The 25,431-nt window shown below is 37.6% G+C and overlaps 1 protein-coding gene across 1 annotated transcript; it reads left to right on the plus strand.

The window, feature by feature from the left end:
* The first annotated feature begins 1,007 nt into the window (after nucleotides 1-1,007).
* Nucleotides 1,008-19,983, plus strand: NAA30 (N-alpha-acetyltransferase 30, NatC catalytic subunit). Its single transcript, XM_039255136.1, has 5 exons — nucleotides 1,008-1,142; nucleotides 1,415-2,180; nucleotides 7,698-7,821; nucleotides 9,598-9,653; nucleotides 18,473-19,983. Exons 2-5 carry the CDS (start codon nucleotides 1,416-1,418, stop codon nucleotides 18,608-18,610), a joined length of 1,083 nt encoding a protein of 360 aa, XP_039111067.1. The 5' UTR covers nucleotides 1,008-1,142; nucleotide 1,415; the 3' UTR covers nucleotides 18,611-19,983.
* Nucleotides 19,984-25,431: the final 5,448 nt, after the last annotated feature.

The following is a 25,431-nucleotide window of genomic DNA, read 5'->3' on the forward strand; positions in this document are numbered from 1 at the left end:
ATCCATCTGCTGCTGACATGACTAGCTCTACAAGTCAGTTTTCAAAAAACTGAGTTTGCTCCGTGTGCTGGTGAGTTACAAGAACAGAACTGCTGGAAATCACCAGTTGCGGACTACGGTTGGGGGAGGAGCGCAGCCACATGCTCAAGTGCGTGCGGCTGTTCTCTCTGCATCCGCCCGGGCAGACCACTTGGTGGAGTGACTGGGGAGGTTCAGGACGTCTCTTTCCCGGTGACAGTTTGTGTCACAAGTTTGGGAGTGTGCTTTTCCAGTCGTTGTCACTTTCTCCCACCATCTCTAACCCTTGCCCAGGCGTGCTTGCATGCGTCCAGCACATTTAAATCACATTTCCCTCCAAATTACTGGGCGGGAGGGAAGGGGACAAGGGGAGCGAGCGAGGACTACCTGTCCACCTTCTCTTGTGTCAAAAGCGCAGAATAGTTCAACTTAATTCACACTGCAAACCTACCAGTTTTCAACAGCTTTTAACTTCCTCTCTTTCGATTTTCTCCCGTTTTGCTCCATTTTTAAGGGGCTCGGGTAACCGCCCTCCTTCCTCTGCCTCCCTCCCTCGCCCCTCCTCGGGTGAGGGCAAAGGTAGTACAGCGGAGGAGGAGCATTTTTAGGAGACTCGTGTGCGGCGGGGTCAGCAAGCCACAAGCGGGCGGGGTTCGCGACAGCTCGGTGGAGGCGACGGGGTTGGAAGACAGCGCACCCGTCCCGCCCATCTCTGCCCGGTCCTGCGTCTCAAGCTCTGACGGCTGAGGAGTCCCAACGCCGAGGACAGTGGACTGGGCGCCGGAGACTCCAAAGCCCTTGCCGACCTCCCCGCCCCACAGCCCCACCCATTAACTCGCAGCCTCTCCCAGAGCCCGCAGGAGACACCTTCGTCCCCGCCCCTCCACAGGTCACCTCCCTCCACGCCCCTTTCCCTTGGCCCCGGCAGCCGGCAGGCAGGGAAGTGTCGTAAAGCCAGGCCTAGGAAACTTTACCCGGGGTAACAGCCGAGGCGCTTTACGGCGACGGCGGCTGAGTGTGAACCTTGGCGGCGGTGGAGGCGGCCGCGGCGGCGAAGGAGGCGGCGGCGGCGGCGGCTGAGGAGGAAGAGGAGTGGCGGCAGTGGCGGCGGGGACCTGTGCGGGGTGAGCCGCGCGGAGGGGACAGGGAGGGGCCGCAGGTGACAGGGCCAGCGGATGGGTGCGGGCGGACGGGGACGGTGGCCGGCTGAACAGCTGGGCGGCGCTGAAGAGCGGGGGGGGGCGCCGAATTGGGGGGGCTGCTCCGTGAGGGACGGTTTCTGCCTTTGTTCCCCCCCCCCCGCCTTCGCCGCCCCCCTCCCCGCCCGCCACCCCCTCTGCTCCGTGCTCGTCCGCCGGGTCTCATGGCCTCCCCTCTCGGTCTGTGTCGCCTCTAGGATGGCGGAGGTACCGCCTGGGCCTAGCAGCCTCCTCCCACCACCAGCACCTCCGGCCTCGGCGGCGGCCGAGCCCCGCTGTCCCTTCCCGGCGGGGGCCGCCCTCGCCTGCTGCAGCGAGGACGAGGAGGACGACGAGGAGCACGAAGGCGGCGGCGGCAGGAGCCCGGCGGGCGGCGAGGTGGCGGCGGCGGCGGCCAAGGGGCATCCGTGCCTCCGCTGCCCTCAGCCGCCGCAGGAGCAGCAGCAGCTCAACGGATTGATCAGCCCCGAACTGCGGCACCTCCGGGCGGCCGCCTCCCTCAAGAGCAAGGTTTTGAGCGCGGCCGAGGCGGCCACGACCACGGCCACCCCCGACGGGGGGCCCAGAGCGACTGCAACAAAAGGAGCTGGGGTACGCTCGGGCGAGAGCCCCCCTCACTGCCTCCCCAGTAATGGAAGAACTGCGCTCCCCAGCCCGGCGGAGGCAGTGGCGGCGAGCGATCCTGCGGCGGCCCGCAATGGACTGGCGGAGGGCACCGAGGAGGAGGAGGAAGAGGAGCAGGTGCGGCTGCTGTCTTCATCCCTGACCGCCGGCTGCAGTTTGAGAAGCCCCCCGGGCAGGGAGGTTGAGCCCGGGGAGGATCGGACGATACGTTATGTCCGATATGAATCCGAGCTACAAATGCCCGATATCATGAGACTGATCACCAAAGATCTGTCTGAACCCTACTCCATTTATACCTATAGATATTTTATCCACAACTGGCCACAGCTGTGCTTCTTGGTAAGTGGATGGAATGCGAACAGGGTGGACGCAGCAGAGAGATCCAGGCCGTGCAGGGCAGGGTGTGTGAGGGCTGAGCGTGGCAGTGGATGTATACATACCTCTGCGTTTCGTAGTACGTTCCGTGATGTAAAAGTGCGTGTCCACGCTCCTAGTTATTTAATGAAACTGTTCTGGAGGTAAGACTTCGTGCTCTGGCTTACCTTGGTGCTCCTGTAAATGCGACGACAAGCCTGTACGATGCATGTTGGGGGTCTCGGATTCTGTTTATATTAGCTTATAATCATGTTTAACCGTCTTTAATTACCCTCCCTCATCCTCAAAGCACTTTGCAATCATTTAATTTGAACATGGTTCTGTTCGGATACAGGCTTTATTAATCTCTCAATTACAGCCGTAATCAGGGAAGAGTGTATGCATAAACATGTTTTGGTGCACATGATTGTCAGTAAACTTGCTGCGGCCACATTGGAGAATTCAGTCTTACAAGCGTTTTCTGTAATTATGGAGATTGTTTCCTTTTACTTCAACAGGACAATTAGCAGTTGTAGCCATCCTGCTTTCTGGTGCTAGATTGTAGAAGGCGCTACTAACACTTCTGGTGGCTGAAAAGACTCCTGAAGCTTGAACAAAATGCCGTTCTGTGGCATGTAGGAAACTTAAGTGTGAAATTGTTACTAACCTAATTTTTTTCCTTTACGAAACTGATCATAGATACACCTATACACTAGTAGTAACCCTGGCTTGTGTAAAGCATAGTGGACAAAGTTTTTTGACTTCTATGTAAGTGAAAAAGATTTGGCTATGAAACCAGCTAAATAGGTGTTTGGTTTTTTTTTTTAATTTATGTAGTACTGGCAGTACCAATAGTTTCTTGCCAATAATATTGACCAATTTTAGTCTGAAACCTTTCAGTTAAATATTAACTGGAGGTATGTTTTGTATCGTGTCCTCGCAAGCATTTTATTTCTTGAATTTCACTAAAGGCAACATACTTTTAGGAAATATTTTATGCTATGTAAAGGGAAAAGCTACTATAATTTATGTTTTAGCATTGACTCAGTTGCACTTAGCAAATCCCAAGTGTTTTGACACTATTTAGAAATCCATCTTTCTGATTCTGATTCTGTATGTTCGTGGTCATCTAAAAATATAACCTCAGAATTGTAGATAATGGTAGTTCTGCTGTTTTCTATGTTCACTTTGCTAAACTTACATTTAGTGTATTTGTTTAAACTGTAGGAACTGTCTTCTATTCTGCAAAACTGCTCTGACAGGATTCTAATCATTGTATCAAAATACAAGTTCAGAGACATGCCTGTGTCAGTGAATATGGGGATGACTTTATAGCACTATATATGTGTCATTAAATGCCACTGTAATTGCCAAAAATTGTAAGTTTACCCACAAAAGTATATGATTGAGTCAAACTTTAAATTGAAATATGTATTTCTGTTAACTACAGAAGATAGTTGTATATATAATATTTAGTCAGCTTTGAGTTCTGATATTACCTGGGCCTCTCTCAACTTGTCTGCCATTTTAGACTCTGATAAACTCAGTATTAAACTTTAGTTTTGATTTTATGTAGACTCCTTCCAATTTACCAGCTAGTTTGTACATTAGCCCTTAATAGTCAGTTTATTTAATATTAAATTCTGAATATCTGGAAATTGAGATATGTACAAGTGGTTGACATCTAAGATTTATTGGTGCAAGTATGTATCTGGAGATATTGAACAGAATACAACAGTTAATCAGAGGCCACTTAGAATTGGAGCCTTTATGTTGGCATTTAAAAAAATTTAAACTTTCTTTGAGAACAGTTTAAAACAAATATAAGTGTGTATGTTTATTTTAAATCATATTTTAGAATTCTAAAGGGTCTTAAATGTAATCTAGCTCAGCTTCACTTTTTTTTTTTTTTAATGAAAAAAAAAATTAAGGACCAGAGTGACTGAAAGTGTTTAAATCTTCAGGTATTTAGTGGTATTTGGCTGGCTCGGTCTGTGGAGCATGTGGCTCTTTATTTATTTTTTTTTTTAACATTTATTTTTGAGGGAGGGGCAGAAAGAAGGAAACAGAATCCCAAGCAGGCTTCATGCTGTCAGCACAGAGCCTGATATGGGGCTCGAATTTACAATCCATGAGATCACAACTTGAACTGAAAATCAAGAGTTGGACGCGTAACCAGCTGAGCCACCCAGGCACCCCATAGCATGCCGCTCTTGATCTCAGGGTTGTGAGTTTGAGCCCCAAGTTGGATGTAGAGATTACTTAAAATTAAAATCTTAAAAAGAAAAAGAAAAAGGCTTCAGATATTTAGTGGCAGAGAGGTAATGCTAGAACTTTACCTGACTTCTCATTATGGAAATAAGTAAGAACCTAAAAAATGACATACCCTTGATCTAGTCAGGGAAGATCATTGTGTCACCAAGTTATGTTTCATCAAGAGACAGTTGTCCTGGCAAACGTCAATAATCTCAAGAGATTAAAACCTCCAAAATGTTTCTGGATTCTATATATAACCTGTAATGGATCAAATGGAATGTATGAGGTTGAACTTTAGAAAATTGCCAACACTTGACCATACCTAACAAAAATGACAGTTTCTTATAGTTCTTCCTAATAATTGTAACAGATATGAAAGTAGAGTACTATACAAATGGTAGACCCTGTCAATTACTCTGTTCTTAACTAATTTATCTCTGCTGTTTTTGAGTTCATGGTATTTTTAGCTTTTGGTGTCTTTTTGAACTTCTTAAACTTATTACCAGTGATGTACTGTAGTACTTCTGTTTATTCTAAATTTAACTTTCTGGCTTCCTCTGTTTTTCTATGTATAGCATTCTGGAATTTGGAAATTTCTATTTCACACAACTTCTATTTTTCAAGTTTTATAGATTGACAAGCATTTGTCCTTGTGGAGTTAAGTCTTACTCTTGCCAGGATTTTTTCAGTTCCCATCCTTGAAAAAAGAACACATTTAATAGTATGACTTCCAGATATATGTGCAGAAGCTTTTATTTGGAAAAACTGATAAGCAGTTTAGTAATTCTTATATATTCATCAGCAATTTCCTAGGAAAAAAATGGATAGGCCTTTCTCACTACCAGTATCTTATTAGTAACAGTACTTTATATATTGGGCTTTTATTATATATTAGCCTGATTAGGCTCCAGGCTCTGAGGTATTAGCACAGAGCCTGATGTGGGGCCCAAACCCACGAATCAAGAAATCATGCCTGAGTAGAAGTTGGACGGTTAACCTACTGAGCCACCCTAGCTCCACATTGGGCTTTTATTTTTTAATGATGAGTACCACTTGATTTTTGCTCCTACAGATTCTTAATTAGAAAGGGTCAACCTAGTCCAAGCGTGAACTGATATAATACTTTTTTTGCCTATTACTCCGTTGGTCAAAAGATAAGATTTGAAATTCCTGTCCTATTTGAAAGTGTCGTCCAAATGTATTGTGTCTAGTGGTTTTGATTATTTCCTCTTTGGGATGGTTTATTAATTATGGAGGGTAGCTGTCCTACAGTTTTATGTCATAGATTTTTATAGATTTCCATTTTCCCTAATTTACAAGGTCAGGTGAAAAAGTTTTTTAATGTGGGATACCTGGTATGGCTCAGTCCTTTAAGTGTCCTACTCTTGATTTCAGCTCAGGTCTTTTATCTCAGGGTTATGAGTTTGGGCCCCACATTGGGCTCCGTGCTGTGCGTGAAGCCTACTTAAAAACGTTTTTTAATGTACCTTTTGGTCTAACATGTATGTACATCTATATACACACAACCACATATATTTGAGATGAGTTATTTTAAAGTCAGAAAATGCTGTCAGAGTTGTTCAACCAGGCAACTTTTGTGTGTATATATATCAGCTCTTATTTCAGAAAGAAATTTTATGGTGCTTGTTTTTTTTAAGTTTATTTATTTATTTTGAGAGAGATAAGAGTGTGAGTGAGAACTGGATAGAGAAAGAGAGAGAAAGAGAGAATCCCAAACAAGCTCCACGCTGTCAGTGCAGAGCCTGGGCTTGAACTCACAAACTGCAAGATCATGACGTGAGCCAAAGTCAAGAGTCATATGCTTTACCGACTAAGCCTCCCAGGTTCCCCAGAAATTTTAGTTCTGGAAACAATTTTAACAGAACCAGACTGATTTAATGTGAATGAAAATGGAAATAACAATTTTAGAGGTTTATTTTACAAGATAGTTTTGGATTGTGTGATAAAACAAATGAATTAGAGTAGACTATTGAATTTAATATCCCTTCAAAGGATTTTTGTAACCTAGTTTAGGTTTGTGTGAAATACATTAGAATTGTCTTATCTAAAAGATTTCTCCAGAGTTTAAAAAAGGCTTTTTAATCCTTTTACAGAATGGTGAACTAAAAAATGTCACATCAAAATAAAGTTAAAATTAAGTATAAACTGCTTTTTAATCTTTTAAACCAATTCCCATTTTTTACTGTTGAAATAGTTTCTTCTGAAAATTTTATTAAGAGATAATATGAAGTTTTCATGTCTTTTAAATGAGAGCTTTTTAGAGCAAACAAGTATTTCTAACTAGCTGACACATTAAACGATGAGAGCTATTACGTTATTGATATTTACCAGAATACAGTATTACTAGAACTTTTCATCAGTGACAGAACTTTTGAAAAACATTTTCAGTGATAACACTGGAAATCTTAGTAAAAATGGGGGATAATTAGCATTTATTCAACATTTAACCTTTTAATACTCTGGAAAGACATACATTTTTATTAAAGTAGCTCTGTAAATTAAAGCTTTTGCTTTACTATTAAGCTCTGGTTTTAAGGTCTAGATAGTCTTTGAACTTTATGATAAAGACACCTTCAAGAGTGTCCTAAAAATGAGACCATGGAATATCTAGTCTTTGTAGTCTTTATGTAGGATGCAAGGAATACCTTAAAAAAAATCTTTTTTCTGAAAGTCATTTATGGTTTTTTGTTTAGTTCTGTTTTGGTTTTTTTCCCCTGATCAAAATCGAACTCTACTGTTCAGGTAGTATAAATATTAGGTGTTCTATCTGTCTTTCACTAAAACTTTATTAGAATTGTATTTAAGTTTATAGCACTTTGATAGGTTTCACAATATTTTATGCCCTATTGAAGAGACATTTTCTTTAAAAAATTACTTTCACGTATTTCCCCCTTCCTGAATTTTAAATATGTAGGTCTTTATTGCAAATAATTATAAGCACCTCTTATAAAGTACTTGGATATTTACTTTGTGGAAATCTTGCTTTTTTCCCCTCCAGGCTTTGATAATAAACATAAGACATTTGTGCCCTAAGCAATGTTGAAAGATTTTAAAACTGGAACTTTTGAAGGAGTTCTGGGATTTAAACTGTGATTGCTCTCTTACTAAAATTCTTCTCTCTTCTTTCCTCAAAAATGCTGACCAGCAGTTGGTTGCTGTTTCCCTGGGTAATTCTGCAGTACCTGATGGCAATGTATTCTTCATAACTGTTTGTTTATTTTTAAGGCCATGGTAGGGGAGGAGTGTGTAGGTGCCATCGTTTGCAAGTTGGATATGCACAAAAAGATGTTCCGCAGAGGTTATATAGCCATGTTAGCCGTGGATTCCAAATACAGGAGAAATGGCATTGGTAAGGAAAACACTATGTCACTAAAAGAATGCATAAGCTATTTTCATTTTTGTGTTTTAAAGCAGAAGACATAAGTGTATATATAGAAATGAGAAGCTAAAGGGAGAAAATTAAGGTTGTTTTTATTTCAAAATATTTTCAAACTCTTCTTAAAATGAATTGTTTTCTTTATTAATGTTTGGTTTGAGAAATTATCATTCTGACAAGTAACAGATGATCAGTTTTTACCTCCAAACATTTTTTTGATCACATTCAAAATGCTTTGCATTAGACTATGTGCTGCAGTTTTTAATAGCATTATTGGCCCACATGATCAGAGCCCTTGAGGAGCTGTCTATACTTAGGTTAAGTGGACCTCAAGGCAAAATTATGGAGAAATTGTTACCATTATTTAGTACTAGTCATCAAACATTATATCAGCAATTCATGGAGGACCAGGAGAATTGTTTCTTACTGTTCCCAAATTCATCACTTTCTTGGGTCTACTTTTCCTGGCATTTTCAGTCAATCTTATACTTGTGATTTATAATGGTCATTAGAATCATCAGGGTGGTTGAAAAAGAAATGCTTAGGTCCCTCTTCCTGGGAATCTTGTGTGGCCTCTTAGAAGTAGGATGGAAGCGTCCCCAGCTGACTGTGATGTCCTAGTGTCTAGGACCTACTGGCTCTTTGTGCAGAATGGGGGATCAAGCACTTGTCTGAGCATGTCAAATTCTGGGATCTAATGACACTAAGTATTTGTGAAAGAAGATTTGATGCCTAGACCAGTATTTAGTTACTAGCAGTTTGTCACTTGTAGTTGTTTTAAATACGAGTATTACTGTCCAATTTAAGACTGTCACAGTCTGAGAGGTCATGAGAAATTATTGTGAATAAGTTGACTTAATACATTAGATTTAACGAACTTTTTTTTTTTTTTTTTTTACAGTGTTAGAGTTTGCTGCTAGGGTTTTTAATGAATTGAACTTGTTATATAAGCCAAGTTTGAGTTTTTGCATTAAAAAGAGTTGATAAGAGCTCATGGCAAAATGATAGGCAATTATCTGTCTAGTTCAGAAGGCAGAAACTGGTGGCTTGAGGATTGCACCCTGGCCTTCAGACATTTTGTTTGGCCCGTATAATGTGTTCTTGCTCCTGTAATTTGTTTTGAAAATTAAGAGATTTCCTAACAGAATTTGGGTTTCTTAAAATCAGATTTGGCAATTGTTTTCCCTTTAATGTACCAAGTATATCTGACCCTAAACTAGGATACATGTAGCTAGACATTTGCAGAGACCCCACTGGCATCATTTGGGAATGCCCAGGCTCACTGTAAGGTTTGTAGGAACCAACCCAGTGTCTTGGGCCCACTCTGGGTCACAGCAGTTTCTGGTGTGATCTTTGGCAAGATTGACTCAAGGGTCTTGTTGTAACTTCTGGCTAATTTAAGGATTTCCTGGGCTGTTTTGGCCATCCCATAGCTTGCTTTTTTTCTTTTTTCCCTTTTCTCTTACTTTGAAACAGAATAGCACAAACTCCTGCTTGACGCAAATAATTACACCTGAGAAGAAGAGATGCGTAAGGAGATAAGTCTTTTAAGAGGAAACTTATGTTACTCTGTGTAGGTTCTGTTGGTCTCTCAGTATAAAGATAAATTTTTTCTCACTTAAGATAGTCTGTTAATCTCCATTCAAGGTAAAAGCCAGCATTTGGTATTTCTATGCTTATTATAAATATAATTTAGGTATCCTTAAGAAACTAAATTATCCTTCATTAATACTCAAATCTATATTCTAGGTACTAACTTGGTTAAGAAAGCTATATATGCCATGGTTGAAGGAGACTGTGATGAGGTAAGTCTTTCTAAATGTTTAAAACCTTTTATCCAAGTCTGTGTTCTATCAGCTTGTTTGTTTTTTAAATAAATACCCCACAATAAATTGTATTGCAAATTTCATTGCAAACTATTATCATAACATTGTAGCTTGTGGTGAAAATTATATTCCTTTTAAAAACACATGAGTTTTGACCTAGAACAAATTTTAGGATGATAATGGGAGCTAAAATTTGTTCTTTATCCAAATGTAGAGGTGAAATCTTAGACATTTTCAGTAAATAATTGGTATTCAGAGGGATTGGTATTTACAGGATTTGTTATCAGTTAAGTCATTTAAGGCAGCTCTTGTTACATATCTTATTGTAATTTTCTTACGTATTGGCCTTAGTATCTCTCTAAATAACTTTTTTTTTAAATCTGTGGGCCAACTGTCAGCTCATAGGAAAGACATTTCGTGTTTGAAAAAAAATCTCTCAGCACTAAATAATGAAAAGGCTAGCAAGAAAAAAAGACAACTACTTTTTGAATGTAGACCTGTTTATGTTTTAACCTAAGAGCATCTCTTCCGTTTAGCTCATTTGTACAGTCCAGCCATAGGTAGGATTTGTGTGGTATCGTGCAGCACTGTGCTGTACACGTGGTGAGTGCTCCGTAACTAAAGGTGGTGGTTGGAGATGTTACGATTTACTGCCTCGTGCAGAAGGGAAGAAGTATAAACCAGGGAGGTGTAGATGTCTTTAATACAGCAGTGGTGACAGTGAGGGAACAAAGTTGTTTTGTGCCAGTAACTTTATGAACATTACAAGGGACGCTTGTCTTTGTTGTTAGAGGGCAAATATGCCTTAGTCAGTTCTCAAACTACTTGCAGTTAGGTAATTTTTTCCTCAAAAGTCTGTAACTTGTTTTGATAATTTGTTTAAGGTGGGTTTTTGTTCTGTACAGAATTTATACTGACTCATTAACCATTATGTGTATGTGTATATGTGGGGGCGCAAAGTCCCTTCTTTCACTGCCCTCACACTCTTCAACGCTTTGTTGTTCTTTCCACTCATAGCTACTGTTCATCTTTAAATATGTATCCTTCCATTCTAAGCCCACATCTTCGCTGTGTAGTAGTTTTTATACACGTAAAACCATAATTATTATTCTGCAATAATTACTTTTTTCATTTAACACTATCTCGTGAACGTGTTCCATGTCAGAATACAGAGATTTACCATAGAGTATTCTCTTGCTCCTTGTTCACATTAGTGAACAGGTCACTCTAAGTAGCAGTTGTCCAGGTAGGCCTACAGATCTATTGTGTAGCACAGAGGAAGTCCTCCTGGCATATCAGGGCATTCGGTTTTATTTCAAATAAGATAATTCATATACAGTGAAGGATCTCCTTATTCACAGCAATTAATATCAAAGAGTAAAAGATGCAGTGACCCTGACCAATTAAATGTCTGGTAACATTTGCAGAAGAGGATTGGACTGCATGTATTGATGAGTCTAAGTCTCTCTGTTTGGACCATAGCCACACTGGTGTAGCCCATCAGGAAGAGAAGTCAAGCTTCATAAAAGTTGCTGAATGTTTTGGAGAACTCTTTGGGTTGATAGAACCATGTTTTGATCCTCCACTGCTACTGAATAGAGTGAATTCACTGGAATTGGTTTTTCTTTGAAAGTTCCAGGGAATGATATGGAGATTTGGGTTATATTGTTTTAATCTCAAAGTTAGATCCTAAATTAGTGATAACATTTTATGGCAGAAATACTCTTTTCTTTGTGGGCTGAAAGATCTAGTTCTGAGTTTTCTTTTGAAGCAGTGAGTTTTACTTAATCTTAATCTGAAATGGATATAGTTCCATGAATTTACTTCTTTTGTGTGGCTTTTTGCAGTTTGAATTGCTCTGCCTCTGGATTAAAGAACTCTTCCATGTTTTAAACAAAATTGTGTGCGTCCCCACATTGTTCAGATAAAGGATTTGCTCTAGGAAAGGTTAGAACCTTTGTTTACTCCTTATAAGGCTTTCACTCTCCCTTTCATTGAGTTTTAAACTAAATAAGCAACAATTCTATCCCCCTCTCCCTTTTAATTTTTGATAGTTAATTTGTATGTGTCTGTTCCACTTCCTTTTATTGCCATTTCATCCTATTTGGTTTGGTTTCTTCCCCCTCCACTCGAGTGTAATTACTTTCTCACTGATGTGTCTGCCAGGCCTACTAGCTTCTTGGTCCTCCTGCTTGTTAACCTACTTCTCAGCCTTTAAGACCCAATACAAGTAACACTTTTTTAAAGTTTTCTTTAATCCTTCTGGACAGAATCAACTGTGTAGCGGGGCGCCTGGGTGGCTTAGTCGGTTGGGTGTCCAACTTTCGCTTAGGTCATGATCTCGCGGTTTGTGGGTTTGAGCCCCGCGTCGGGCTCTGTGCTGACTGCCAGCTCAGAGCCTGGAGCCTATTTCAGAGTCTGTATCTCCCTCTCTCTCTTACCCTCCCCTGCTCACGCTGTCTCTCTCTCTCTCCTAGAAATAAAAAAATAAATAAAAATATTAAAAAAAAAAAAAAGAATCAACTGTGTAGCTTCCGTGGTTTCCTTGACCTCTCTTTTTATAAAATTCACTGAAATATACTTGTTGAGAGTCTGTGCCTGAGCCACTGATGGAGACCAGAGATACCTTTTCTTGTTTACTGCTGTTTTCTTAGGTCCTTGTGTGGCATTTGTGATAGAGTATGATGGTTCATAAATACTTGTGGACGGATTAGTTCTGTGCTTATAGCATCTTATCTCTACCTCTTTTTTTTAAATGTACTTGTGAATTTTGACTTGTATAATTACTAATTTGTCTTTCTCTTTGAGCTTTTTTTTTTTTTTTTACACTTATTTATTTTTGAAAGACAGATTACAAGTGGGTAGAGGGGCAGAGAGAGGAGACACAGAATCCAAAGCAGGCTCCACGTTGAACGCACAAACTATGATATAATGACCTGAGCCGAAGTTGGACACCTATCTGACCGAGCCACCCACGCATCCCATTTCTTTGAGCTTTCTATAAGCTTTTTAGGAAGAGCAGTTATCTAATTTTTGTACATAGTAAAAATTTTTTTTAAGTATCTGCAGGGTTAATTAGTTAAAACACCTTTTGGTAAAAATAAAATTATATGTAAAAACAATCTTGTATGTAATTCATTGTTCTGAGGAAAACTGAAATTTTAATTATCTAGGGATACAGTGACCAATTTTGAAGTAACCAACATGTGATTTTACTTTTATTAAGTTAGGCCAAGCTTCCTTTCTCTTAGTGTTAAGGAGTTTTGACAAATTATCAGAAAGACATTTGAGAAGGGATATAAATTACATTTTCTAGTACTTAGGTTGTGCTGCTTTTTTAAAATTCTTATAAAGATAGAAATTTTTAAATGTATGCACCTATAAAGAGAGGGACATTTGGAAATCTCTGTGAAGCCTTACCATTTATATTTTTATTTTCTTTTCTGTTTGCAGAATTTATTTGTGACCTTGAGTTGAGTGTATATTGCTTTTGTCATTTTTAGGATAAATTCACAGCAAATTAAACCAAAGTTAATAATCACAGTGTTGAAATGTAGATCATGTTTTGGCTCAAGCAATAGTAAAATACCCTCCTGATCTAATAGATATTTTCATTTTGCCTTATGACTTTCCTAACTTTTTATGTCAGAATTAGACCTGTTAAAACAGCATAACTAAAAGATCTTTTTCATTTTTTGTATATTTGGAGCTGTCTGAAAAGTCATAACATTCAAAAAAAGAAACAAGGAGATTTGTTGCTTCATGAATCAGAAATAAATTACCCATATTGCTGATCTGGCTTAAATGTGGTTATACTTGTGAACGCTTGTGCTGCCATACTGGGACAGGCATCCTGGCTCTCTCTGTGTGTTACATTAGGGGAAGTAGTAAGAAAAACACATACAAATAGTATGAATGAGTTTTCTAGGATGTCTCATTCATTCATTCATTTAGAGAACATGTGCATGCACGCATGGAGGGAGAGAGAAATCTAAGCAGGCTCCACATCCTGCATGGAGCTCGATGTGGGGCTCCATCCCACGACTGAGATCATGACAGCTGAAATCAAAGAGTCAGCTGCTCAACCGACTTGAGCCACCCAGGCACCCTTAGGATGTTACTTTTAAAGTAGGATTTGTATATCTAAAATAATGAACCCACACGGTGACCATTTGCTTTTATGTGCTCTTTTCCTGAAATAAATTAGAATGGGGCAGGTGATTGGTCAGCATGGTGAAAAATGCTTTACTTTTTAAGCTATACGTGTCATTTTGAAGTCTTCATCTCTGGGAATTTAAGTTTCAAAAAAATTTTTTGATTTAAGGTATGATTGCCATGATGTTAATACTCAGAATTAACTCCTGTATGATGAGAATACACCACATTTCGTAATTGAATTTGAATGTGTCATATGTGACCTTTAACCATTTTTAATTGACTAGCATCTTCCCATTTTCCCTGGCATCCACCATTCTACTTTCTGCTTTTATGAGTTTATTTTTGTTTCTACATATAAGTGACATCATATAGTATTTGTCTATGTCTGATGTGCTTCACTTAGCATAATATCCTCCAGGTTCATCCATCTTGTCACAATGATAGGATTTTTTTTTAAGGCTGAAAAACATTCCATTGTATGTATATGACATTGGACATTTAGGTTATTTCCGTGTTTTGGCTATTGTGGTAGTGCTGTGATAAACATGGGAGTATCTATTTGATACTAGATAATCTATTTGAGATCTTGATTTCAGTTCCTTTGGATATATACCCAGAAATGGGAGTCCTGGATCACATAGTAGTTCTATTTTTAAGTTTTTGAGGAACCTTCATACTGTTTTCCGTGATGGCTGTACCAATTTACATTCCTACCAACAGTGGTCTAATTTAGTATAACCAGTAATAAATCTGTTACATTTTAACAAAATACATTTGATATTTTGATATGTACAAATACACATCATGTATTTTTATTATTTTTTGATAATGTACAAAGGTGACTTTTAAGCTTTTTATGTTTAGCAATCAGATGTTGAACATTTTTAGTTTCACTGGAAACATTTTGGCTATCAGACAGAGGCTGCTAGGTAAAGAGCAGAGTAAAATGGAGTTATTTAAGCTATAAGGAGTTTTTGTCAAGTAGTCTATTCTAATTCAAGAACTGGGTATGAGAATCCTGGGTTCTAGATTCATCTTCTGTCACTTAGTATAGTTGTGTGATTGTAGGCAAGTCATTTAACATATTTTGTAGCCTGTCTCTTTGTCTATGCAGTATGGTGGCAATTCTAATCTTATAGGAATGTTATGAAGAGCACTAAAGTTCATTCAGCAGTATCAGTATAAGGTCTATGAAGTGCCAGATGATAAGCTAGTACTTACGTTCTAGCAGTGAGCAGCTCCAGCAGTTCCAGCCTAAAATATTAAAAGAAAAAGCGGGGGGGGGGGGGGAGGAGCGCTTTCTAAACTAATAGTTTGGCTTATCCTGACAATGGTTTGTTGCTAAGAGAATCTGTGGAACTTCACTGTAATCCTTTTTTTCTGTTAAGTAGAATTCAACTTTGCCAAGTTTCTTTGGGACCAAAATAACTTCATTATCCTTTGGCTTCCTATGTAATACTCCCATGATGTGGACTAAGCGAATAGTTTCATACTGAGTTTTCATTATAAACCCAGATTCTCTTTTAATATATTTAAAAGAATTTAAGTGATTAAGTATTAAAAAGTAGTTACTTTTTTCTGACATTTTCTGTTTTGTCAGATGATCTCTTTGTTGACACAGTATGAGTGTACCGAGAGGATTTAAAAATCCTTTGATTTTCAACTAAGGTCAGCCCTTTGTGTAATTCCATGTCTGTGTAATTGGGCTGTATTTCACTCATCTGCTAGGATGCCAACAAAGGCAAATTCAACTCTTTACCACACCTCAAGTGTGTATTTATGTAGCCATAATTAGGCTCAGATGTGTCTTGAATATTTTTGATTGCCAAATGTTAATGAAGATGGACTTAAATCCCCTTCATTGCATTGTAAGTAGGTTAGATCTCCCATTTCCTCCTTTGTTTTACTCTGGGAAACAATCTGGGGAGGCACAGAAGAGTGGATATTATTAAGTTCTAGTTCAGATTTGGAGTCTGGTCTGTTTTTGCACTACTGGTGGCCTTGAATTTCATTCATTTGTAAATTGGAGAAAATTCTATTTCATGAGGTATTTATGAAAATAATATAATCACAAATGGATATAAAATGATATGATGTATATAAATGCTTTAGATAGCATTTAATAAGCCTTCAGTAAGTATTAGCTTAAAAAAACACTGTCACTCCTTTTTCTGTGAAATCAAGTTCCAAGTTTTGAGTTGTACCATTGTTTCACATATTGTTTTGATGAAATATTTTAGTTGTAAGTAGGTGGTGGTCTAAAACAGAGGTCTAGGAGTTACCTAAGAGATTTGTTCAAAATTGAAAACCTGTATTGATCAGACTGGACTGTTCCAGACGGGAAGATGGCAGGAGAGAGGACATGGTCATCAAATGTTGAATGAGAATGCAGTTGAATAAGGAGCAGTGGGGTAATATGAAAAGAAAGGGATAATCCACCCAGTCTGGAAGTGATAAGTTAAGGCCAAAAGCAGGGGGGACAGGAAGAGCATCCTTCCGGATAGAAAACAATTTATATGAAAGCCTAAGGTGGGTTCCAGAAATTGAAAGTTTAGTGTTGATCATGGAGAGCCAGGGGATAGACCTAAAGCAAAGTTGGCGAGGTAGATAGAGCCCATAACTTGATGGGCCTTTTAGGTTTCTTTACATTGTCTTTATTTATTTTTTTAACTTTTTAAAAAAAGTTTATTTAGTTCTTTTTAGAGAGAGAAAGAGTCTGGGAGGGGCAGAAGGGTGGGGGGAGAGAGAAAGAATCCCAAACAGGCTCTGCACTGTCAACACAGAGCCCGATGTGGGGCTTGATGTCACGAATTGTGAGATTATGACCAAAGTCTGATCATGACTGTCATTGTAGAGCCCAAGGCAGGGCTCTGTCTCACAAACCATGAGATCATGACTTAGCTGAAATCAGGAGTCGGATGCTTAACTGACTGAGCCACCCAGGCAGGCACCCCTAGATTATCTATAAATTGAGAACTTTATCTTGAGGACAAAAGGGAGGCAGTAAATGGTTCTAAGCAGGGGTTAACAAGAACATCATTCTACTTAAAGAAAATGGGAAACCTTTTGAGTTAGGAGTATCTTGTAATTATAATGAAAGTTGATGCCAGCTTGGACTGGAGTGGTAGGAGTAGTGATAAAAGGAAAAAGGTTGATTTGAGAGAGGTTTAAGAGAAAGAATAGAAATACTCAGTACTTGGATGTATGTAGTTGGGTAGAGAGGAAAGAAGTTCAACAGTGACTCCTAGGTTTTCAGGTTTGAGGCATTGTAGTATTGTTAATGATCTATTGAATTGTAGAAGAGGCACTGATCATGAGTTCAGTTTTGGATATGATGAAGTACATTTTCTTCTTTATTATTTACATCTATTTGAATTCTTGTTAAATGTTTTGATAGCTTGAGATAGAACAAAAAGTGACTCAGACCTTTGTTTAATTATACTTTGCCCTTTTTGTCCCACTTCAAACACCTGAGGCTTATGACATCCCAACAGTAACTGTGGCTCAATGAGGTAGGTTGAGAATCGATAGAAAGGCAAATAGAGCTGTGTATGTAAAAGGTGGGAGGATGGAATAAAGGATGTTTGGGTAGAGGAAGGGAAAAACAAAATAATAATAGTAATAATAAAAGAAAATCACACAGTCTTCAAAAAGTATCAGTTCTTCATTGTCAGGGCCATTGGTTCAGTAATACTAAAAATGACTCAGAAGTTAATATTTTGTGTATTCTTCTGTTAAGTGTGATGTCCATAATGTATAGTCTGTGGCTCTCAGACTGTTGTTTTCCAACTAGCATCATCAGCATCAACTGGCAATTTTTTAAAAATATAAATTCCTGGGCCCCACCCAAAATCTACTCAGAAACTCTGGAGGAGGCTCTCTGTGATCCAGTTGACTAATGTTTGGGTATCTTCGGTCTAGGATTGGCCAACTTTCTTGCAAAGGACCAGATGGGTAAATAATTTTAGACTTTGTGGGCTATAGGTCTCTGGTGCAGCTGTTCAACTCTGCCCTTATATTGAGAAAAGAAGTCATAGACCGTATATAAACAATTGGTCATGGCTGCGTTCCAATAAAGCTTTATTTACAGAAATCAGCAGTAGACACATTTGGCCCAAGGGACATAATTTGCAGATTCTAGTCTAGATTCTAGACAAATAGGGTAGTTGTTGCCAGCATAAATGATGACAAATTAATGGAAATATAGGAGTAAAGAGTTGGAGGTCAATTTGAATAGTTTCAGATTGTATTTTCTTAAAGTTTGTATTGTTGGTGTTTTTCTTCTTTTCCATTTTTTTGTCACACTTCTTCTCTCCACGGGGAAATAATTCATCTTTGTTTTAGTATAATCATTGCTAAAAACTTCAGACATCACAAAAATCAGTGGAACAGAAAATGTCCACATTCCTACCTCTGCTTGCCCCAAGAGAAAATTACTATTAAAATTTCAATGACCATTTTCTGGGTTCTTTCTATACATCATTATTTATTGTCTTTACCACCAATTTTAAAACCAATATGGAATGTTTTTCTTAAATATTTGATCTGTTTACTTTATATGTGATTTGTCAAATTATGAAATTATGTATTAATTTCAAATGTATAAAATTATAACTTAGTTTTCTCATATTTTTTTGAAGGTTGTTTTGGAAACAGAAATAACGAATAAGTCTGCTTTGAAACTTTATGAAAATCTTGGTTTTGTTCGAGATAAGAGGCTGTTCAGATACTATTTAAACGGAGTTGATGCACTGCGACTTAAATTGTGGCTGCGTTGAGAAACTGATATCAAGGAACAACTTTCCAACCACGCAGAATCGACCTTTGCATGCAATGCAATTTGTACAGAATTGCTTTGCAGGTGGATTTAGTAATTTCCATGCAGCTCTTATCTGTCAGTGTCTCATTGAGTGTCGCACAATATTTGTTGCACTTTGGCATGGCGCATTTGTTCTGAATTAAAAGAGATTGTTTTAAACTTAAAGAGTTCTTTTGGTACCAGCAAGATGTGCCAGTTGATAGCCAAGATTTGTTTGTTCATTTGCAAAGTCTGCTGACAATGTTATTTACACAGTGATCATTTTGTCACAGAACCAGTAAGTGGAACATGATTTTTGTTCCTTAAAAAAGCCAATGTAGACTGTAAAAATCTCTAAGTATACTAACATTTCACATGAAACCTGCCATAGTTTTCTGAAGGGGGTGGGGGAAAAGCTTCAATTTTAGGTTTTATTTTTTCAATATTAAATTTTCCATTCTTGGATATTGGTACCTCAGTGATTAGTGAATGAAAAACAAATGTTATGTAGGGTTGGGTGTGTCTTACAATGAGTAAAGATAACAATTAAATCGCGTCTGCCAGTGCCTGTGTAGATAAGTATATTTGTCTTCATCTCTAGTTTTTGAATGCATGCTATCTTTTCCTTTTCTTTCAGGCCTTTGCAAGCAAACTTTTGTTTTTATTTAAATTCTAAATTTGGTAATAAATTATTTCAGATTTTTATAATTTGGATACTTTTTTCCAGGTGAGTGACAGAGTGGTTTACTGTAAAGTCCCGTCTTTCCTTACAGTAAGAAGTTGAATCTTCTTGGAAAATCTTTGAGAAATGACTCAAAAGGGCTGAGAAAAGTTGATGGAGCCGGGAATTGCTGGGTTTTGGATGCACTTTTTTTTTTTGAGAGTGAGGGAAGTTTTGGAAAAGAATAGAAAATTAATGTAAATTGGTATGATTTTATTTAATCAAAATTATTGCTAAGCTGTGAAAAACAGCTTTTACAAAGTAGCTGGAACTTTTTTCCCACTTGATTTGGATTCACATTGCTTCCATTTCTTAAAATGTTTCACTTTTGGTTCTTGGTCTTGGAAATAAATTTGAAGGTTCATTGTATCCATTTTAAGCTGATTTTATTTTATTTTCACTTATTTAAGCAAATTCTTGGGGAAGCTTTGCTTAGTTCCGAGAAAAACAAAAGGGAAAATTGGAATTTTTTTTGGAGTGAGTTCCATGGGTTTTCTTAATAGTTATCTCCGTGTTCAGTTACATTGTATTTTGGTCAATCTGTGCAGTGTACCAAATTTTTAAGTTAATTGCTTTCAGTTGAGTCAGGAAACCTGTGATGGATAATTTAACTGGAAAACCTAGGTACCCATGAAAAAAAAAAAAGATTGATTCTCTGTGAAAAATGTTTTCTAGGAATCTGTGTTTGTTTTTCTTTAATTTGGATATGCTTTATTTCTGCTCTAGGATTTGGTTTGAATTTTATTTTATGGCTATAATTACTGTATTTTTAAAAACCCTACCTCCATTAACAGTTGGTAAAAGCCCCCTTTCAGGAAAGTTTGTTGCCTTTTTTTTTTTCTTTTTAAAGGAAAGCTGCTCCTTGCTCAGTGTAGTGTCTTGAAAGTGAACATGGTAACACATATTTTTAAAATAAAGATACACAGATTTGGTGAAAATAAAATCTTCCTGCTGGTGGGATCATTTATAGTTCCTCATTTTTAAAGTCAATTTTTCTTTCCATTTTACATTGCTCTTTGAAAGTTTAATGGGCAGAGTACTGATTGCATTAAAAATGTGATGATCACTCGATACTCAGCTGGATTCCAGCTGACTGTTTTGAGTATGTCTTTGGTCACACGTCATTTGGGCTCTAGCATTTAGAGGAATGCCAATCATAGTGATGCTTCTGTTATTTTTGATATGGAGGGAACTGAACTAAAAGAGTTGTCAAAGTTTATCTCACTGCTTTATATTTGACCTGCTGATTCATTAGTAATGATTGTTGATGAACATATATTTGCTTGACTCACTAATGGGGACAGTTCTAAAGTGGATAGATACATGCTAGATTTTCATTTCAGCCATTATGTTTTTGGTAGGTTGTCAAACCATCTCTACTGACCCTTTTCTCCCAGAATTGACCAGGTTGCTGAACTGACTGGGTGTTTATAAACGTGACCTTAAATCCTGTGGCCAAAGAGTCAGATGGCTGCCGTGTTTTTCAACCTGGTGTATGTTGAATATAAATGTCTACCTTAATGTCTTTAATTGGGTATGCAAAAGTTGTTTACTTAAGTAGACTAAAATGTTAACATCTGGCATGATAACCCAGCATCAAAATTAAGTCTCCATTCCAGTTGAAGCAGCATCAGGCATTCATTTACTTTTTGATATTGGGCTTTCGTCTTATATAATATTCAAACAGTCTCATTTAAAATTGATAGTGTGAGTTCACTTGGCTAAAACTGAGCAAAATTGGTGCAACTTTCTTTTAACGGGGTGCTGCCTCTTTAAGACTGACTGTACTATCCACTGACACTGGTTTGGCAGTTGGAACTGCTGAACATTTTTATACATGCTACCATGAAGCTATATATGTTAGTATTGAAAAAGCTAACGGGTATGCTACCATTTTTGATGTGTGGACTGATTGTAATTTCCCTTACATTAGGATGAAACTACTCTAGGGGAGTCCACAGATCAGAAACCAGACAGTAGTTTTTGAAGTTGAAGCCAACAAAATAAAAAAAGAAAAAATTATTAAAAAATTGGTTTTTTACTCTCCCTACTTACTGAGTAAATTACCCTCCCTACTTGCTTGACAAATCTGTGTAAAGGAGTTTGTTTGTCACATGTTTTAACTTTACCTTGCCCTGTGTTATGGTATTGGCTGACATGTATAAGACTGGATGTGTATATTTATTATGGTGTCTAAAAATCATGGAGTTCATCACTTTCCAGGAGCATAGATAAAAGCAAATTGGTAGTGCATCAGTTTCTTTTCAGTGCACCATGACATCACTAAAATGAGTGCTATAATGTTACAGGGCTTTCAGGTTTGTAAAAACATAACCATAAATTATATTGACGTCAGATATGAGTTGAGTATCTATAAAATATCACGTGTATCTCAAAATATTGGACTGCTGTTTGATGACTGGATATTGCTGCATAATTTTCTTCTATTGTCCCATATCCTTTTGGAGAGAGAGATTTAATGGGATTTGAAATGTGCAAGCTGTCTAAATAAGATGCAGTCAAATAAAGTTGGTTAAGTTGTGTTTGCATTTTTCTTTTAGATACAGCTGTGTGCATTTTATGATTGAGTTGTTCTGCTTTTACCTACTAAGAAAAAAAAAAACAAGCAATCCACTCAGCTTCCCACTTCGTGCCTCCCATCCAAGAATTATTTGGAAGAAGTGATATATAATTATTATCTACTTTGTGTTCTGACAAAGTAAATTTGAAAATAACAACATGAACTTGATTTTCCCAAAGGCATTCAAAGTTAGTCCGCTCAGATATCAGATATCAATACAAATGAGAGCATTTTTGCATGCATGAAACCAAAACTTGGTTTTTTGTCCTAGTTTGGTAGCAATTTATTCCTAAGACTTTTTATTTTAATTTACTGTTTTTTTGGTTTGTACTTAAGTAATGTTTTTTCCCCTCTTGCTAAGACACCAAAGTAAAATAGAGCAATATCTGGGCTATTTGCCCCATTCTTGTGAGAAGCTTTAAATGGTAGCTATGCATGCTTTTACATTTCAAGATTTATGGATATTAGTAGAAGAAAGATCTGTTTTAAATATGAGTGCTGAGTTACTTTCATCATCCATGCAGTCTTCACTTTGTTCTTTTATGGTCAGATAGTGAAAATAATCTTGTTCATGTTTTCCTTGAGTCTTACGTGGAACTCCTGAGTACCTCATAAATTGAATGGTGATCAGAAAGTTGATACCATCCTGTGATAGCTGTGAGCAGAGATCACTATTCATATGTAGCCCAGAGATTTAGTGATATTTTTAAACAACTTTCAAGAAGAGTGAAAAATCTCATGAGCATATAGCACACTGCACTTTCTTCAGATCAGTGCTATCCGATAGCACTTTTTACAATAATGAAAATGTTTTTTGTGCTCTCCAGTATGGTAGCCACTAGTCACATGTAGCTAGTGAGCCCTTGAAGAGAAGCTACTATGATTGAAGAACTGAATTTTTAATTTTAATTAACTGAAACTTAAAGTCACATGTGGTTAGTGGCTACTGGACAGCATAGCTTTAGATAATATTTAAGTGGTAGTAACTAAGGAAAGCAGTTTTTTTCAATAGGATTTTTAAGACTACTAATTTATTGAACTATGAAATGGAAGGGTCATGATTAAAAATGATCTCTAAGCAAGAGTATAAACGCACTGTTTCTGTTGATTGCCTGTTGCATCAGTACAGTGTTTGACACCACCTCTCTCCTTGCCCCCATTGTGATCTAGCCCTTCTGAGAAAGGCAGCCCTTTCCGTTTTTCTTCGGACGTTTTCTGGGTTGCAGAGATGCACAAATTCAAGTGCCAAAAATTAGCTTTTGATGAGACTGTCCTGTCTTTTCAGTGATAAAATATTTTACATTGTTAAACCCAATAATTTCTCATTTGAGATGAATTTGAAGTCATTTCATCCCTAAATGAGATTTGTCATTTCTCATTTTACCAGTAGTCAAACGTATCATATTTATACTAACTTTAATTCTGGAAGATCATTCATACTGATGGAAAGGCAAGTGTCTTTTTGTTTTTGAGAGAAGATTAGTTTTGCTGTGTTCTCTGGCCATGTTGTGTGTCACCCTTGATTCTAGCTGGTCAACTAGTTCGTTTAATTCATCAAAAGGGCAGAAGTAGGGGTGGAAAACATCTGGCCAAAGAATGCCGAGCTTGGTACAGCTTGTTAACACTGCTGGAGAAAGCTCAAAGCAAATGTTTGATAGCAATGTTTAATTGTCAAAAGACCTAGGGATAACAAAGACCACCAAAGTGCCAAAATCTATCTTATACTACTTAAGAAAATGTGAACGATGTAGGGGTCATAATGTAAAGTTTTTATAATGCTAAGAAATAAGCTCATTTTTAGTTATGGATTTTCATTACTACCTCTGCTGTATAAATATATCTCAATTTTCTAATACCTCAATTTCCTGAGATTCTGTGTATGTGCGCTTTTGTAAATAAAAGAATTTACCATATGCTAGGGGAAGGACCTGGCTTTTAAAGAAATTGTATAAAGACATTTGTTACTGGATTTGTTAACACAGTGAATCGATTTGAAATTTCTTTAAAAAACGTTTTATAGCCTTTTCTGGTCCCATTGACTGAGGGTTTTTGTTTTTGTTTTTTTAGTGAACATACTCTTATTTAGCGAGATCTGTGTTCAGGAAGCATGTACCCTGATTTGTTAATTTACAGCTGCAAAGATTTGTATGTCTCCTATGTTTTCTTTTCATGCCAAAGAAACACTCTTTAAAAAGCCAGCAGGTTGCACGAACTGAAAATAATTTTTTGCACCTTACACAGGCATTCTCAAGTTTTATTTCCTGGGATTCAGTTATATTCCAGAAGAAAATAGCCAATTTTTTAGGTAAAGCCAGTAAAAATAATTTGTGAAAATATATGTTTAGGAATGCATTAGTTCCATTAAGGAAATAATGACAATTTTAAGGAACTGTGCTGCATTAAAATCCACAATTGCATGAACCTTTTTAAAGCTGATACAATATATAATCACTAAATTGTGTGTGTGTATGTGAACTACTCAGGATTCAATGGTCTAATATAGGGGATTGATTACTATCGTCTTTAGGGCCAGATTTCCCATGGTTGCACACAGCTATTGATTGTTTTAAGGGGGCCAAACCTGCTGCCTTTAAACTTTGCTACCTCCCCCCCTCCACCTGTGGCTGTAAATAGTGACTCTGCAGTCAGCTAGCATTATACTTGATTTTATTGTGAATGCAAATAAAATTTGTTAAGTCCACCAAGTATTAACTAGGTAAATGTAAACTGATTTCAACCTTGTTTCTGGCCAAGTCTACTTGATAGCTTATGATAATTTGGAAATGAAGTACATCAATATGAATGTGAACATTGTGCTTGAGTTATTGTGGGAATAATTATATTCTTCATATTTGGAACTGGTAATGAACATTTATTTGAACTGTTTATTTCCATCCTTATGATATGGGGGGCAAGTTTCTTAACCTCCTCTGAGCCTTTAGTGATTACTATCTGAGAAGCATATTGTGAAGAATAAATGAGATAATTTATGTAAATTATCTTAACAATGCCTACTGGCTTAGTGCATGGTAAAGAATAAATGACCACTTATCATTGGCATTTAATATTGGTATATATAATGTTAATATATATACCATAGTATATAGTAATTTTGTATTTTGGGCATTGGTTTTGTAGTAATATTTAAATAGCAAAAGTCATCTACATATTATGTTAGATCTTATGAGAGTAGCTCAAACTATAGCAGGTGAAGAGAAAAAAAAACTTTTTGCCATTTTATTGTAGAGAATATTAAAATAGGCATACAGAAGAGTATAGTGATCTCTTCATGTACTTTTCTCAGCTAGGTCCAACAGTATGGCCAATCTGGCCCTATCATTCCTCACCACCCCTTCTCATAGTTTTTCAAAACAAACCCCAGAGATTATATCTTACCTATAAATTCAGTAAGGTCTCTTTTTTTTTTTTAATTTTTTTTTATGTTTTTATTTTATATTTGAGAGACAGTGAAAGAGAGAGAGAGAGTGAGCAGGGGAAG

This window comes from Hyaena hyaena, unplaced genomic scaffold (assembly GCF_003009895.1).
Source record: "Hyaena hyaena isolate Hyena2069 unplaced genomic scaffold, ASM300989v1 scaffold_509, whole genome shotgun sequence".
In the NCBI taxonomy this organism is placed as follows: domain Eukaryota; kingdom Metazoa; phylum Chordata; class Mammalia; order Carnivora; family Hyaenidae; genus Hyaena; species Hyaena hyaena.

Bases quoted from the DNA above. Each gene is read 5' to 3' on its own strand.
- NAA30 (XM_039255136.1), top strand. From the start codon at position 1,416: ATGGCGGAGGTACCGCCTGGGCCTAGCAGCCTCCTCCCACCACCAGCA. The intron at 2,181-7,697 runs GTAAGTGGATGG...TTTATTTTTAAG, and splicing joins GGCCACAGCTGTGCTTCTTG to GCCATGGTAGGGGAGGAGTG. The intron at 7,822-9,597 runs GTAAGGAAAACA...TCTATATTCTAG, and splicing joins ATACAGGAGAAATGGCATTG to GTACTAACTTGGTTAAGAAA.